Source organism: Strongylocentrotus purpuratus, unplaced genomic scaffold, assembly GCF_000002235.5.
Source record: "Strongylocentrotus purpuratus isolate Spur 01 unplaced genomic scaffold, Spur_5.0 spur5_scaffold_21, whole genome shotgun sequence".
NCBI classification, from domain to species: domain Eukaryota; kingdom Metazoa; phylum Echinodermata; class Echinoidea; order Camarodonta; family Strongylocentrotidae; genus Strongylocentrotus; species Strongylocentrotus purpuratus.
Genome location: NW_022145607.1, coordinates 13861825 through 13878723, shown reverse-complemented (window position 1 = coordinate 13878723; position 16899 = coordinate 13861825). Strand labels below are relative to the sequence as shown.

Sequence of the window (16899 nt, the reverse complement as noted above, 5' to 3'; positions counted from 1 at the left end):
CAATTTTTCTTCTATTACACGGCATACCACAAGGTTCTATCCTAGGTCTTCTACTGTTTTTTAAGTCGGCAAAAAAAAAATAATAAAAAAAATTAGGGTGAAAAAGAGGGGTGCGGTTAATACACGAGGGCCATTTATACAACATTAATTACGGTATTAAGCATCAAACTCTAAAACATAAGCCTATGAATATAAAGAAGTTTGCCTCTGAAAACATAAGATCTGCACGCAGGACTAGTTTTATTCTTGAATGTAGGCATACCTTTAGCTGTGTGCTCTCCCGATAAACGGGAACAAAATACATGTAAGGGGGGGAAACAGAAAAATGAAAACAAGAGCAGGAATGAAAAGATGGACAAATATATGTGGAAAGAAGAAGACCCAGGCTCTGTAAACTTCTGTATGCGCCCTTTAAAAAGAGAATAAGGTTTGCAAACACCTATTGGATCTCAATGCTGAGCTAATCCGGGCTAAGACTTACAGTCCACAGATCCAATATACATGAACAACTATGTATTCTGTGGAACTCAATTTGCATTTCAATCCTATCAGCCAAAAGAAAGTCAAATATTGTTTTCGCAAGAGGAGACAATTGGACTACTTTGTCAGCTTTCCATGTTTATGTTACTTCTCAAGTAGGTGCAGGCATCCCTGTCTATGGTCCCACGCTGGTGTACAGTGTATGCGTAATTTCCATTTGGAAAAATGCACTGTACCAGTATTAAACAGTAGTTACATGTAACCCTCTCTGAGGCAGGCAGTTAGGATCAATCTTTTTATTCTGCACTGTAATAATTTACAATGGGAAGGAAAGAGAAAAACATACCATACAAATTCCCTCTCTCTCTTTATAAGTATCTTTCTAATGCTTTTCACACTCGGTTTCTTAGCCCTACTACACGTACATGTACATGTATCTTTAGCCCAGTACAATTTCGGCCCCATACATTTTTATTTTCCTTTTCACACTTTTTTTTCTTAACCCTATACTACAGTTGTATTTGCCTAACCCGGGCTAAGGAAACCCACACTGATCTTTAATACTCAAAATCGCTAACACCAGACCAGCTCTGATTGGACACTGTGTTTCCGCCTTCACATGTTAGCACCGCTCTTCCTTAGCCCAAGACTATTTACACTTTTGTTCTCATTGACCTCTTACATGTACATGTAGCACCGCATTTCAAGAGACAGCACCGCAAATAGACCGGTTTATTAACGTATTCAAATTTTAACAATTTTGTTATATTAAACAAAGGTTGTTATTGACAACCTGAAAGCTTGCCCAAGGACAAGGTTACTGGTCAATTGCGGTGCTAACCCTGCCTTTTTCCGGAGCCAAATATTCCTGTTCTACCGGTGGAGCTACAGAGTACAGTGTAGCCCACTTTGGTTTATAAACAGAACCCGAGTGTGAAAACAAAGTGAGCAAAGTCTTAAAAAAAATTTGCCTGTGTCCAAATCAAACACTTTCTGTCTCTATATAATTTCTCTCTCTCTCTACCTTTTGCTCTCCTCATCTCTTATAAAATGTTAAACTTCATTACTATTCTCTTCTCAGTCTACATAAACATACAAATGTATTGTCTCCAGCGCTCAAAATACACGGGGGCGGTGGGCGATTCGCCCCCGTGAGCTACATAATCGCCCCCGTCAGGTTGCTCACGGGGGCGATTGCAAAATTAAAAATCGCCCCCGTGGAATTATAAAACAAAGATTATCTTTTCTGTTATAACTTTAACACAATATTGAGTTTCAATTTTTAAACCTTAAACCAATGAAATGGAACTTAGATTAGCGTGCAAGATTTCTCGTTTTATGAGTAGGCCTAGTTATTCAGCTCGCAGTGCAAACACTGCAAAAAAAAAAAAAAAAAAAAACAAGGTTATTTAATAAAAGGATCATGTGACAAATAATCATTGTGATTCAAATTGATGCAAGGATTTTGAATAAGCAATGCTTTTCACCAGAATATTCTTTGTAAAAACGACTTTTACAAATCTCAGCCCAAATCTGCCACTGTGTTGTAAGATCACTTTCAGATTAGGAGAAGTGTATTCTTTAATGAGTATTTTACATTGAATGGAACGTCTCAACTCAGTAAGTATGGCTGAGATTTGTAAAAGTTGTTTTTACAAAGAAGATTCGGGTGAATAGCAGTGCTTATTCAAACAAATATTCGCATCGATTTGAATCACAATCATTATTTGTCGCTTAATCCCTTTTAATGACCTTGTTTTCTTTCTCGTTTGCAAGGGGAGAAGAAGATAATTATGTCACGTTAAAGACATCATAAAGATCAGTGTTGTATGCGTATATATTATATACACAGGCCATTAACAGCTATGTAGCTTGTAAATTTGTAAGAGGGAAAATGCTGATTGAAATGATAATGATGAAATAGCAAATAATTGAGGAGTATCATAGTTACCAATTCAATGGACTTTTGTATACAAAAAGAGCCCCCGTCAGTACTAAAAGAGCCCCCGTGAGAAGGCTCACGGGGGCTCTTTTTTGGGGGGAAGAGCCCCCGTGGACAAAAAATTAATTTGAGCCCTGATTGTCTCGTTGGAGCGATAAGCCTTTTAACTCTGAGTTGACGCATTTGTGGCTCCAAACAGATATTCTGTATGAAATTCCCTGCCTCCATATTATGACTACCGGTATCCTCCGGTCTCGACACCTACCCTGTCTCTTTCTCTCTCTCTCTCTCTCACCCTCTCTCTCTCTCTCTCTCTCTCTATCTCTCTCTCTCTCTCTCTCTCTCCCTCCTTTCCTTCAGGACTGTCTCTCCCTACCTAATCCCAACTCTCTCTTTCCCATGCCTTATAATACACTACACTAGCCCCAGACAGTCTCCGCATCCCCTGTAGAAGTTGTCCACGCTGGCCCGTCATTCCCCCTCAACAACCTGACAAGAAAATTACTTCTCAAATGCCAATATATCTGTGGCACACGAACCCCCATTCTCTTGATTTATATGTTATTGCCCTGTCATCATGCCCCAGATCTGGCTGGCTGGGCTGGCTTGCCACCCTTCCAGATTAAAGATAATTCATCCCTTCTCTCTTTCTCCTACAGGGTGTACAATGTATGTAGGGCATCTATCAAATCACTAATCAGTGAAGAGGGGTCCACTCTCTCTCTCTCTCTCTCTCTCCCCCTCTCTCTCTCTCTCTCTCTCTCTCTCTCTCTCTCTCTCTCTCTCTCTCTCTCTCTCTCTCCCTCTCCCTCTCTCTCTCTCTCTCTCCTTCTCTCTCTCTCCCTTGGCTGGCCTCGGTGAGATCTCAGGCAGTCGGAAGAGAGGAGGCGAGAATGTAACGCTAAACTGCATTGCACTATAATTGGAGTGCACCATCTCAATTTCTTATGCATCCCATTGAAGTGTATATATTCTGATGAAATCTTGATTTTTCCATGTACTTGTGCAGATTGAAATACATTTTCAGGAGAAGACTGGAGTACTTTTACCCCTACAGGCACATTTATACATTTAGTAAGAGAAAGGCTCATTGGCTCCTTTTGGCACATTCAACTTACATGTACTCAAATCTGGCTTTTAAAACAGAGTGCAACCAAAAAGATATTCAAGTGTACATGTAATTCAACAAAAAAAGAGTGCCACTAAGAACGCCTCTATTCCTTCCAAATGACTAAATTAATCTATCGACTACTGTATTCTCTCATTCCCTTAGACTTCATACATGTACACTACAGGAGCCAACCGGTTCTTGTTGGCAAGGGTAAACCTAACAATAAAGAGAGTAGGGATGAATTATCTTTATTATTTATTATTTATTCTTACCACAGGGCCTCATTGAGGACCACCAAATTGGTGATATGTGCTACCCTGTACAAATATCAGAAATAAATAAATAAATAAATATTCATACAAAAATCACACAAAATCAAAAGAGGCAAGAAACAAGATGGAAGAAATATGATATCATGAGGACATGATTATGAGCATCAATTGGAATGTGCAGAGAATCATTGTAATTTTGAAGAAGATGTCATCTGTCTGGAGCCATACCGGTGTTACTTCTGTGTGAAATGATATGAGCTACATTTACCTGAAGGCCCTTCTGGCTCTTAAAAGATAATGATAATAATACCTAAAAATTCTATTCCGAGGCGCATTTATTATTACCCCGGCTTTAATTATTAGCCGAGCAGCCATTACAGCGCTCCAGCATTTCAAGGAATTAATTCCTGCCAGGTACCCATTTACATCACCTGGGTTGAGAGTGGCAAATGTAGATCAATGTCTTGCCAAAGGACATTGGTGCCGCGGCGGGACTCGATGATGTATTTAAGATACATACATGTACATGTACATGTATGATTTCACAAACAAAGTAATGTGTATAGACTTTTCCTGGGGAGTGTTTCCCATATCCTAAATCAAACTTAAGTTGGACTTAAACATTATGGGAGCCATTTGTAGCCTTAAAATTACATATATTCAAAAGCAAAAGTTATTTTAAAAAATTTAAAAGGATTTTAGACTTTTCATAAATTCCACATCAAGAAATAGAAATATCTTATAATAGAAAATATATGAATTACTTGAATCAACATTTTATGCCCTTTAAAATAAATTTTACAATATATTTTAAAAGATGCTAACAACTTTCCATAATTGTTAAGTCAAACTTAAAGATAAGTTCAACTCAGGATCTTTGTGAAACACCCCCAGCACCAGAGAGCACATGAAGTTGGCAACGGTCTGAAATTTAGACTACAACAAGTGAACACCCTTTCTTGGATGCAATCTATATTGCATCGCTTCGTTTTTAACACTTTCCTCTGCCCCTCAAGTCATGGCATTGAGGCAGAAATATTACAGTTTACACCTCTCATTTTGCCCCCAAGAGTCACCAATGCCGGGTCAAATTTGATTTTCACCTCGTCTTTAGTAAGGTCTCAGGTTTCCCCATTAGTGTTATGTGTGAAACCTAGGAACATGTAATGTTTATTACAGTAGCATTGGGACTACAGGTAAACTGAACCAGGGCCTGCAAGAAGATTCAATTCCTTTTGTTTTTATATGTTTGTACTTTGTTTGTACAATGTCAGGAGTAAACAAATTATAATTTTATTCATGGGAGTTATTCTTAAATTTTCCCTAGTAAAGGTGAGATTTCTTCAGGTCAGTTCGTACATGTACAGTTGTATGTACACATAAATCTGTGATAAATATCAGAAAAAGTTAATGCACATGTACTGTCCATTATAAGGCCTAAAAAAAAAAGATATTGTATTGCCCTTTAGGTGCCAAAACATGGGTCGGTTGGTCAGAAATCTTTTTCTTTTTCTTTTTCTTTTCTAAACTTTTTTTTACTCCCTCTTTGGGCTGATATCTCTCAGTTTTTAATGCTTAAATACATTTTTTTTTAACTAAAAAAAGCTGACCATAGATTTCAAGATTTTGGGGTCGGTCGCTAAGGGCAATACAACATCTTTTTTTTGTGTAGCCCTAATGTACATGTAGGACTACCTGTATACAGGTACTAGAGATGCAGAAGGAAAAAATGTGGTTTTATCAACAGATGATGGCTCTATAGTCCATACCAATAAATCTAGAAGCTAAACTTCTATTTTCAGTTACTTTGAGCTAAAACTGAAGTGAAAAAGACTTTGTTATGGTTCATTTTGGGTTACTTATAAATATTTATCAACGCTTTGTGGTTACTGTCTTAAATGAAAGATGCCACCACATAAATAACATCCAAGACATGCATTAGACGCAGATTGCCACAGATCCTCTTGTAATTAATAAGCAGACATAAGAATGAATGATATATTACTCAATATACATGTATGAACAATCTGGAAATTGACAGTGTAGACAAACATCAATCTTCCAAAATCTTGTACAGTGTAGATTGTTTAATCACCCTTTTTACATTGCAGTATGAGGCTTCATAACAATATGTTTGAAATGTTCACTGATTATTCTCTAAATTTAAGTTTAGGAGTTTCAAGGATTGGTGTGTAGGGGGGGGGGGGGGGGGGTGGGGGGTAGGTTAACTAAAAGAATGAAAAAAATACCTATTAGGCTACGCTGCAACTACATGTATATTATAAATGATGTACACACTGTACATGTACAGGTGTAGCTCAACAACACAAATCCATGACAATAAACAATTTAGGTACACAGTGCTTTAATGCAATGTGTTGCTATGTCAGATGAGCCTGCTGCAAACTTCATGAAAAGGATTTGCACAAAAGAAATATACAAAACACATCCCCAATCGATCTGCTTTGTATGAAATACATGTATGATCAACTATCAATTTGAAGACCAGAATACAGGTTTCAAAAACTGTGATCTACAGTAGATGTTAAGAAACCCTGTACATGTACAGTGTACATAAAAATGCATGTAGGGGCCTGGAAAAGAATCCCTTTTCATTGGTTTCAGTTTTAAAACAGTCGTGCATACACATAATAACAACTATAATGTTGAACGAACCAATTTTGGTATCATGTTAGGAAGATGTTAGAAATAGCCAACATGTACATGTACACATTTACATTCAGCAGGGGAAAAATTAATATTAATTTTTCGGGGGCTACTTTTCAAGCTTGCCTGCATGAATATAACATTCTAGAATTTGTTTTTATTGAACTCTATGCAAATTTATGGGGGGCTCTTTTGGGCATTATTTCGCCCCGAGCCCCCATATACTTTTTTCATTGGTACAGTACATTGTAGACCTGTACAAGGGGAGACTAAATCTCTAAAATGCATTAAACAATAAATAAAAATGAAAGAGGCCATGTCGCTTGGAAATGCTATGCACATCTGACCAGGTGGAAATCAACATTCTGGTATTCATAAGGTGAAATTCAATCATCCTTTCAATACATCAGTGGCTCAAGTGACATCAAAATGAAGGTCCCAAACTGAGACTGACACCCCCTGCATTAACATTGATTTGTGTACTGTACATGTACATCCATGTCAAATTTATTGTGAATAATACTAAAGTGTGAGTGAAAACCCAAGACCTTTTTTCTATGCCAGCTACATGCACATTGCAGATTCACATTCTCCCCTGAAAAACATGCACAGTAAATGTACATGTACTGTACATGTACATGTACATATAATGTACAAACATGTATATTCTCGGCCAACCTCCCCTCTATGCTTGGTTCAGTTTTGCTTTCAATTTTAGTTTCAAAGTTTTAATCCCTTGCTTAATAGCTGCTATCGTGAACCTCCATGTTCATATCTCTCCTTCTCCCCCCTCACCCCCCCCCCCTCTCTCTCTCTCTCTCTCTCTTTCTCTCTTATTCCGCCCCCTCCCCTTCCTCCCTCCCCAAGTCAGCAATTTCACTTTATTCTTGAAATAATCTTAAAACGTACAAAACCCTCAACGCTTCTCACAAGTCGAAGAGTCACAACATTAACGTAAATCATTCCTGTCTCTGCAATGATGCCAACCCATAAAGTATGGGAGTACAGTACTGTTGCTCATAACATTTATTTTTAATTTGATAAAAAAATCAATACTTCAATTTCACAACATTGGATTATTTCAATCAAATTTAGAGGGCAAAATAACCAAGAGGAGGGTAAACGAAAGAGAGAGCGGTAAAAGAGGGAGGTCTACGGCTGGGAAGGCTAATTGAAAGCAATTCTCTTTCACCTGCCGGTAATCATAATAATTTGAAGCGCGTTGGGGGGTACTTGTTGAAAGTACATATTGACAATTCAACCATGGAAGGCATATTAAAGGTCATCACACGTTCTGGTCACGATAATATTAAAATCTTATGAAATTATCTGAAGAGACTGACAACTTGTGATAAGATATGGAAAAAGGGTATCAAAGTTTAATACAAGGGTGTACATCTTTCTGTAAAATGAAATTCGAAGAAAAATGAATATTCAATACAGTATTGTACTGGACATGGACACCAGAACACTAACCAGAAGCTCTTACACAGGAAGGGGGCTTAATCTAGGATAAGTTGTCAAGACTGGGGGGTGTGTTCAAGCACTTCTGGAAGCAAATGCTAATGTACCGTATCATATTAACTGTGCCGATCTAATGCGTACTGTACCAGGTGGTCAAAGGTAAAGCATGTAGCGCACCATTTTGAAAAACTTTCGAGCCATTTGGCACCTGATCACTATTGCTACATGAAGCTGTTGGGTAGCAATTAGGCAGATCTCATCGCATTCTCTGTGTACATTTTGGAATACGTGTACACTGTACAAACACCCTTTGCAATTTGGTGCACCCAAAGAAATCCTCCTATACAATGTACAAATGCACCTGTACAGATAACATGAACTCTTAAGTGCCATGTCTGGGAGTCGTAGACTAGCTAGCACGTCACTGCCTTGGGAGGGCTGGGTCAATACGAGGCGTTTACCAATCAATACAATGTTTACATTTTACTATGAGAGAAGGTGACAGGTGCCGATGACCCAATTTGAACAAAACTACGAAATGCAGCATTGACGAGGGCCTGCGTCTAATGGCAGGTGGATCAGAATTGATGGGGCTTCAAGGTTACTTCATATTAATTGCATCTACATGTCAATTAATAGATGACACTCATTTGATGATTGTAGAATTACAATTAAGTGCCATGTTAAAGTTTCTGTACACGTATAAGGTTTTGTTATATTACGGTTTCACATTTGATAAGTGGTATACAAGAACAAACAGCTTAATATTATTTTGTATTAATTAACTTTTTACTAAAAAATTACAGAATTCCAAAAATCTTGAATTTCGTTTACTTGTCCTTATCTGCAATTGAGCATACTGACTCTGTTATATTAGACTGCAGTTCCCATTTCGTCCAAAGAATCTTGCTTAAAGAATCTTACAAATTGTCTAATTGATATTCTTCTTAAACCCACTGAATACAATTTTATCTCGGCATAGACACCTTTTCCTGGTTTTCCATATATCTCTAGTCAAATTAACACAAACAAAATTACTATGTTTTCTATAATATGCTCACCATTTTCCCCCCTCCATTTTCAAACGGTATGTATTGGAACCGGTAATTATTTTCTTTAAAAATAAAAACAAAGTTATTTCTACTCCACTCCTTTTCTTTTGATTACTTTGTTTGCACTATTTCTCTGTTTAATTTCTAAATCATCTTGTTCTTCTTACACACATGTACAGTGTAAGTACAAAATGACTCAAAGTCAATTTCTAAAGATAACCAAATTCCCAATTTCAAACCTACTGTAGATCCGAGATTAACCATGCTAAACCGCAACCCTAAACCTATCATTGCCATCAGAACAAATGTCAGATTTCTACTTACACCCTTTTTGGTCTTCTTCGCAATACAGCTTAAAATCTAAAAATTCATTCCAACAAGCAGCCAATGAATAAGTAAAAATATAATTCAATGAAAGAAAAAATTGAATGTACAAATAAATAATAATAATAATAATAATAGTGGGTTCTTGTAAAGTGCTCATGTCTGTCAGACTTGACACTCCTGGCGCTTTGCAAATATTACCCTGGCTTTAGCATGGCTGCCATTACGGCGCTTAAGCATTTCAAGGACAAAATTCCTGCCAGGTACCCATTTCATGAAATGAAATAATTAAATACCGGTACTTGATTAATCAATCCATCAATTAATTAAATGAATAAACCTCATGAAAAATTATTGTCTATTTAGCGCCAAAAGGGACGTTTAATCCCTTCAGCTCCAAACTGAGGATGCACTGAATTAAATGGTGACAATGTCCCTTTAAAAACACAATCATGATACTGTGATGAATAATACAAACTTTCAGCACATGACAGATTTGATTAATTTAACCCTTTTAGGTTTGTTTACTAGAAAAACATGGATCTAATTTAGCAAATTAGTACGTCTGCATCATTTTGCCGATTTAATTCCCAATGCTAATTGACATTGTCTGGTGACATTTCAAACCAGTCATGAGTGAGTCTACTATCAGTTTCAACAGCAAAAAATAAATAAATGATTACAAATACCTTTCAACTTCCAATATATTTAGATCAACGTGTGTACTGCATGAATAGGAAATTTCAGCTCTGTACATGTACATGTACATGTACATGTACGGAGACACAAAATGGAAAGTTTTGTATATTATCATCTATGGTTAGTTCTCAATATCAATAACGTGTAATTCAGGTTTCTTGTACCCCAAACAAATCTTTAATGAATACTGATACTTTATAAAGGAGTCACTTTGTAAGATATTAAAATCAATGATTTGATCCATTCTCATATTGCGTAATAGCGATTACAAATAAATATATTTTGTCTTATTGCTGTCAATTTGCTAATTTGAGTAAATGCTTTAAAGCAGGACTGCACTACTTGTACATTGTAGCTACTTGAACCCTTTATACAGAATTATCGATGTTTTTATCATAGCTTAATCACAATTATAATTAATAAATGACACATACATGTATTTGAAAAGCTTAGATCTATTTCATTTAATGCAACTCATATAATGCATATTTCACGCATGAGTGATTAAAATGAATTTGAATAGAGGAAACCAAAAACTCATTTGGCGGACGGTATCTGAATTTCAAAGAGAAAAATCACAATTTTTAAAAAAGGGAGTTTTTGCCCTTTCATACACTGTATGACACCTTAATCAGGAAAAATGAGCTAGGAATAACAAAGTTCTGTTTGGTTAAAGAAGTGCTTGCATTTCCATAATTGTATTAAACGAATTAGTTTTCACTGGCTGCCTGCCGTAGCAACTTACGGAATTAACAAAAGACTTCACTCTGATTCTTTGACAATCAGCCGTTGACGAAAGACTAATTCATGCATGGCTGATTATCAACGAAACGGAGTTAAGTCTTTTGTCAATTCAGTTTGTTGCTACAGCAAGCAGCTAGTGAAAACGAATTCATTTGATAAAATTAGGGAAATGCAAGCACTACTTTTAAAACAAACAGAACTTTGTCATTCCTTGCTCATTTTTCCTGATTAAGGTGTCATATGAAAAGGCAGAAACTCAACTTTCTAGAAATGTGATTTTCTCTTTAAAATTCAGATACCGTCCGCCAAATGACTTTTTGGTTTCCTCTCTTCAAATTCATTTTAATCACTCATGCGTGAAATATGCATTATATGAGTTGCATCAAATGAAAGAAGAGGATCTTAGCTTTCCAAATATGTCTCCATTTATTAATTATAAATTTGACTAAGTTATGATAAAACATCAATAATTCTCGGTTTCCTTTTTTCTGGGACGCACTGTATATAACCAAAAGGTACCCCTTTTCTTTTGTTAATTGAGAGGTGATTTGTAGAGATAACCACCCGTCAGTAACAACGCAGGGAGGTCTAATCCCTCCTGGAAAAACTAGTGCAGATAGGGTTAAAGAAGGTAAATCACACATAGAACCTGATTTCCAAATACTTGCAAAATGTTCCTATATCATGTATTAAAGATATTTCTAGTTATCTTTGCAGGGACTCGTCCAGTCGTCTCACATCCTTGGTGACCAAATCAATGCTCAACATAAAAATAGAAAGACCTTGAAAGAATTCTCCCTTTCAGAATGGTGATCAGTACTTTAACTGAAAACATGTACTAAGAGTTAGTGAAATAGCGCTGACAAACCCTTTTAGTAGCTCCCTTTTTTTCTATTCTCTAGGAATGTTATTCTTGTTTCTTTAGGACAAATATATTTATTCATAATTTGAAAGAGCCATCCAGTCTAAACTCTCTAGGCATGATAAAGTACACATGTAAACTGCCTCAGTTAATTCTGAATGATCTATTTACCTACATGTACATGTACATGTAGTTTATACATGAATGCATGTGAATTTCAGTTTATTTTGCAAAATATGTAATAGCTATTTTAATTTAATTGAATGGAATGGAGATTAATATACATTTATGCATACTATCCTGTGTTGCAAGCAAATTTTTGTTGCCACGAGCAACGATTGGTAAGCTATTCCCGCTGGGAATGGGATGCCACAATGCCATTCATTCAAGTTAAAGACTAGTGTAAACAAGAAACGTTCTATAGCAACAAAAAAGATGCACTCACCTGCCAGCTAGCTCCTTGTCCAGGTACTTGGCTGCAAGCCTGGCTCCATACACCTCCCCCTGGAGCCCCAGGATATGCTGCCGGAGCTCAGCATTCTCCTTCCTCATCACATCCACCTCAGCTTCCAGCCTGACCTGCTTGAAGGAGTCTGTCTGGAAGGTTACCATCTCACTTTCCTATATTGGACAGATATATGGAATAGGACAGATCATAATTTAGGAATTTAGGAATTTGAAAGATGTTGTAACGATTCAAGCTCTATTTTCTTATGTTTCATCACCTTTGTGTGTTCATTCTTCAAACTGTATATAAGTTGCAACTTGTCTTTGTTATATTCTTTTTCACGTAAAGTTAATTCAAATGTATTGTAAAATTGAAAATGATTTGTCATCTTATATTAATTTTTCATGTGATGTTAACTTCAATGAATTGTGAAATTGTGAACATGCATAAATAAATAAATAAATAAATAAATAAATAATACAGTGAAACCCTTCAAACCTGTACACATCTACCACACAAGTGAATGTACATGTACAGTATGTACATGTACTTTGTATCTATAGTTTTATTTTTGTGGAGGTCCTTTGGCAAGACATTAATCAACATTTGCCACTCTCCAACAAGGTAACCGAATAAGGTTAAAGATAAAGTTGAGTTCTGGTCATGCGATTGCATTGTGAAAGAAAAGGTGTGGAATGGATCAGAAACAGTTGATCATGTAGCATGTACAGTATTGGTGTGTACTGCAAGGTTCTGGAGTTATTAAAATAATAATAAATTTGGCCCAGTCTTGGTAAAGTAACAAGCACTGTACACAGAAAGATGTACATATGGGACTATACAAATGGTAAGTACATGTACCCTGTACATATACCTTGATTTCCTTATCCTTATCTTTCTATGCTCATTACTCAGCCAGTATACCTGTACATGTAGATTTTCTACCAAAATTGTTTGGCAAATGACATATATTTGTAATCTTGAACATTAAAGTTTTGTTTGATTCTGTGAGAATTCATTTTCTTTCTTTCTTTTTTTACCTGAACTCAAATTTATCTTTATTGTTAAACGCTTTTATAGTTGACATCAATGAACTACCGGTAAGCTAAACCCAGATTATTATCATTAATATTATCAAATTGAAAACCCATAAAAGCTTCTTATCACAGTAAACATTGCCCAACAGGGTAAGACATGACTCTTCCCTTCTAAAATGGGATGACCAGGAAACATACAGATTATGAGTCATAGGGTCTTGAGATTAGCAAGCTGATTAATGATGGATTAAAGAAAATAATAGTCTTCACACCTATCTGCATTTTACACTGTACGTGCACTGATTTTGTTTTAGCAGTGCAATCCTCAGGAAGTTTGAACACACCGTAAGCGCCTGTTACATTGAACTGGCCATTCACTTCATGACAAATAATTTAAACTTGCTGGTACCAATCTTTTTTCTACACTACCTTGGTCTCTGAACAAATCAGGTCTAAGAGCAAATGTTCTGAAACAAAAATAACACCCCCTCCCCCCCCCCCCCCCTCCCAAATCTACCACTCCATTACATCAGAACCCTTTATTTGAAAAGAAACAATATCACATGAATATTACATTGTAGTTTGGCAACTTTGGGTTTTTGTTTAAAAAATAGCAAAATAGCTGCATTAAATATTCTCGTACAGTACATGTACATTGGTAAATTGCCTATCTCAGGTTTCTAGAAATAAGCAACCCAAAAAAGGATCAACAATAGATCATAACCAATAATTCATTGAAAATTTGCTGTTTGAAGACAAGAGTAGTCGGAAAGTAGGAAAACTGGCTACTTCCTTTCTCTGCCTTTGAAATTCTCTGATTTCTCTCCTATGAGAATTGGAACAAAGTGCCCTCTCTAAAACCCCTGATTTCAAAGATCCCTGGGAACACTGCAAGAGCTAAAATGTCAGGTGAAGCACCCCTTGACTTTATTGAACCCCTCCACATGTACAGTCAAACCTGGTTTAGTGACCACCTGTCTACAGACACCATATTTTGTGTTTCCCTTGAAAATGGTTTCTAATTGAAACATGTACTTTAATAAAGGAACCTGACAACCTGTACTAAAGACCACTTTTCTTGTCTCCCTTGGCTGGTCTTTATAGACAGGTTTCACTGTACATGTACAGGTGTACTGTACATACCAGTTTCTTCTTGATAGCCTCTGAGTCGACATTCTGGCCCATGTTAGAATGGAGTTGGAGCTGGACCGCATGGAGCTGAAGGAGCTGGTTGTGTAATTCCTTCTCCATGATCGTTTTGCTTGCTTTGGAGTCGCATAGGTCAGCTCTCATGTTTAGAATGTGTGCCTGCATGTAGAAAATAGGAAAATATTGCACTCATTTAATTTTTTCCTGGAAATGCACTACAGAGGCTCAAATTTCAAAACATGGTCAACATTATACCATACATCAATGCATCTCGTATCTGTATCTGGAAACATTGTTAAACGATGCCTTTGATCTGATTTTTCCTAAAAAATGAGGTAAAGCGAAATGAAACATGCTAATATTACCAGACACAGAACCTAGACTACTGTAGTCCTATCCTGCCATCAAATTATTAACTTAGCTCTGGCTATCGACCCTTAAGGCTTTATTAAATTTAATATAGACTAGTCGGCGCTTGTTCAGAAACCTATCCAAAATTAGGCATGTAACTCCGGCATGGAGATACCCTACTGAAAGTTACACAAAATGAATTAAATATTCATTAAATGTCCAAATAAAGGTCATGAGTTAAAGGTCGATTTATTTATTACTTGTTTTGTGTCGATTTTCTTGTTATTTTTAGAGTATTTTTTGGTAAAATGATGATATTAGTATACACTTTTTCCCAGGTTTCATGGCAAACCGCTGCACATTACAAGTGCCTACCGATGGTGGGTTGCGGGCGGGCGCGGTGCGCGCCTGTGTTGTGTGAAGTTATCTACCGTAACGAGGATCTGAGACATTACAGTGTAACTTCACACAAGCACGCGCCCGCCAACAACCCAACATCGGGATGCACTTGTATTGTGCAGCGGTTTGCTGTGAAACCTGTGAAAAAGTGTAGATCTATAGACTACTAATATCATCCTTTTCCAGAAAAATACTCTAAAAATAACAAGAAAATTGATACGAAACAGGTAGACCTAATAGTATAAACATAACGACTTTTAACTCATAATCTTTATTTGGACATTTATTTAATGAATATTTATTTCACTTTGGGCAAGTTTTAGTAGGGTATCTCCACGCCGGAGTTACGGGCCAAATTTTGGATAGGTTTCTGAACAAGCGCCGACTAGTCTAGGTCTAAATAGTAAATTCATCTTCCAAAGAATCAAATCAAATGCCTACAAAAAAAAGTAGACCCCGGCCCCAGGCTCTAGACCTAGTCTACAATCAATTAAAAAAAATGTTCAAGATCAAGTCTGCAAAAAAAGTCACAGTGCAAAGGTTTATTAATATTAAATCTATTTTACATCACTATAGTTATTGTACACTTCATTACAGAGTAATTTTCACACACAATTCGCATAACCCACCTCCAATTTTGCGTTATTCTGGAAAATAGTCTGAGCTTTGTGACACAGTTGAGCGAATGCCGAGCTCATCGAAGTCATTTTGGCTCTTCCTTCATAAGTCAGATCACATTGCTCAGGATCTACCTCTCCTAGCACCAAATCCAGATCTACAAAAGATTTGTCGAATTCCTTTTCGAGAAGATCTAGCCAGTGAAGAGCCGCCATGATGATGCTTCCTGTGGCAAACCAAATGAAATAGGAAATTGATTTGCTGCTGCTCGGCTGATTTTTCACACACAGCGGACACGTAGGCGGTTCTAGCGGGGCACTCCTGGGGAAATGAGCACGTACACTGCGATGAAACTGCTAGCTTCCGTACACTCACTGAGTACACTTCATTGTATTGCGTGTGTACAGTGCAGGATGCATAATGAGCTGGCCACATACAGCAGCGAGTTGTAGGGTTGAAAATAAGAGAGGGCGTATCTAGTCTGCATTCAACTCGAATTATTGATTCAATTTCATTCGTCAAACATAGATCTAGAACAACTATATTTTAATTCTTCACAATCTTGCAAATCACTTTTTCAATTTTGTAAGAATAAAAAAGCATTAATCTGGATGGGGTGTATTAGGCCTAGTATCCTCACCCATTTGGGGCAATTCAGGGGCGGCGCAGCGACTTTAAGAGGGGGCTGGGGCACCCCAAAAAAGGACACTTCTAGAAAGAAAAAAAAAGGGCACCTTCGAAGGGAAATCTTAACAAAGCGAAAATATGAAAAAATGTAGACATTGGTATATACCCCTATATTGTGGTTACATTTTCTGGAATATTTGTTTCATCATACAAGATATGATAGCATCATACTTTCCAGTTGGGTGTGATGGTCTGAATATTTATATGCAAGCGAGCGAGGAAAAAATTCAAGATTTGTGAGGTCTCAGTACGAAAAATTACATCTCATAATTAAAGAGGAAAAACCCAATCCTGGTGGGGTTATAAGCACAAGTCATTCACATATTAACGGAAGGCCTGAAAAGACCTTTGATAAGTAACATAATTATATGATCTATAAATGCAAGTGAGTGTAGGGAACAAACTTTGGGGGAAATTGCTCTTAGTGAATTTAAATTAGGGGCACGTTTAATTATGAACGGAAAAAGGGACACTTATCGAAAGGAAAAAGACGCTTATTATAAAAAGAAAAGGAGCACGTGTCAAGGTACAAAGGGTTATTATCAGAGGTGAAAATGGGGTACTTCTTAAACCCGAAAAGAGGCACTCACCAG

The 16899-nt window shown here is 36.8% G+C and overlaps 1 protein-coding gene across 2 annotated transcripts in view; it reads right to left on the bottom strand.

Annotated features, from left to right (window-relative positions):
• Positions 1-16054, bottom strand: part of LOC591258 (Golgi-associated PDZ and coiled-coil motif-containing protein) — a 32559-nt gene extending 16505 nt beyond the window's left edge. Inside the window, exons 1-3 of one of the 2 annotated variants that reach the window (XM_011669053.2) lie at positions 15631-16054; positions 14246-14410; positions 12063-12238 (exon numbers count right to left, since the gene is read on the bottom strand). In XM_011669053.2, coding sequence (XP_011667355.1) covers positions 12063-12238; positions 14246-14410; positions 15631-15834 — 545 coding nt within the window. In that variant the 5' untranslated portion in view covers positions 15835-16054. The remainder of the gene's footprint in view (positions 1-12062; positions 12239-14245; positions 14411-15630) is intronic. The other variant, XM_790829.5, reaches the window with a different exon arrangement.
• Positions 16055-16899: the final 845 nt, after the last annotated feature.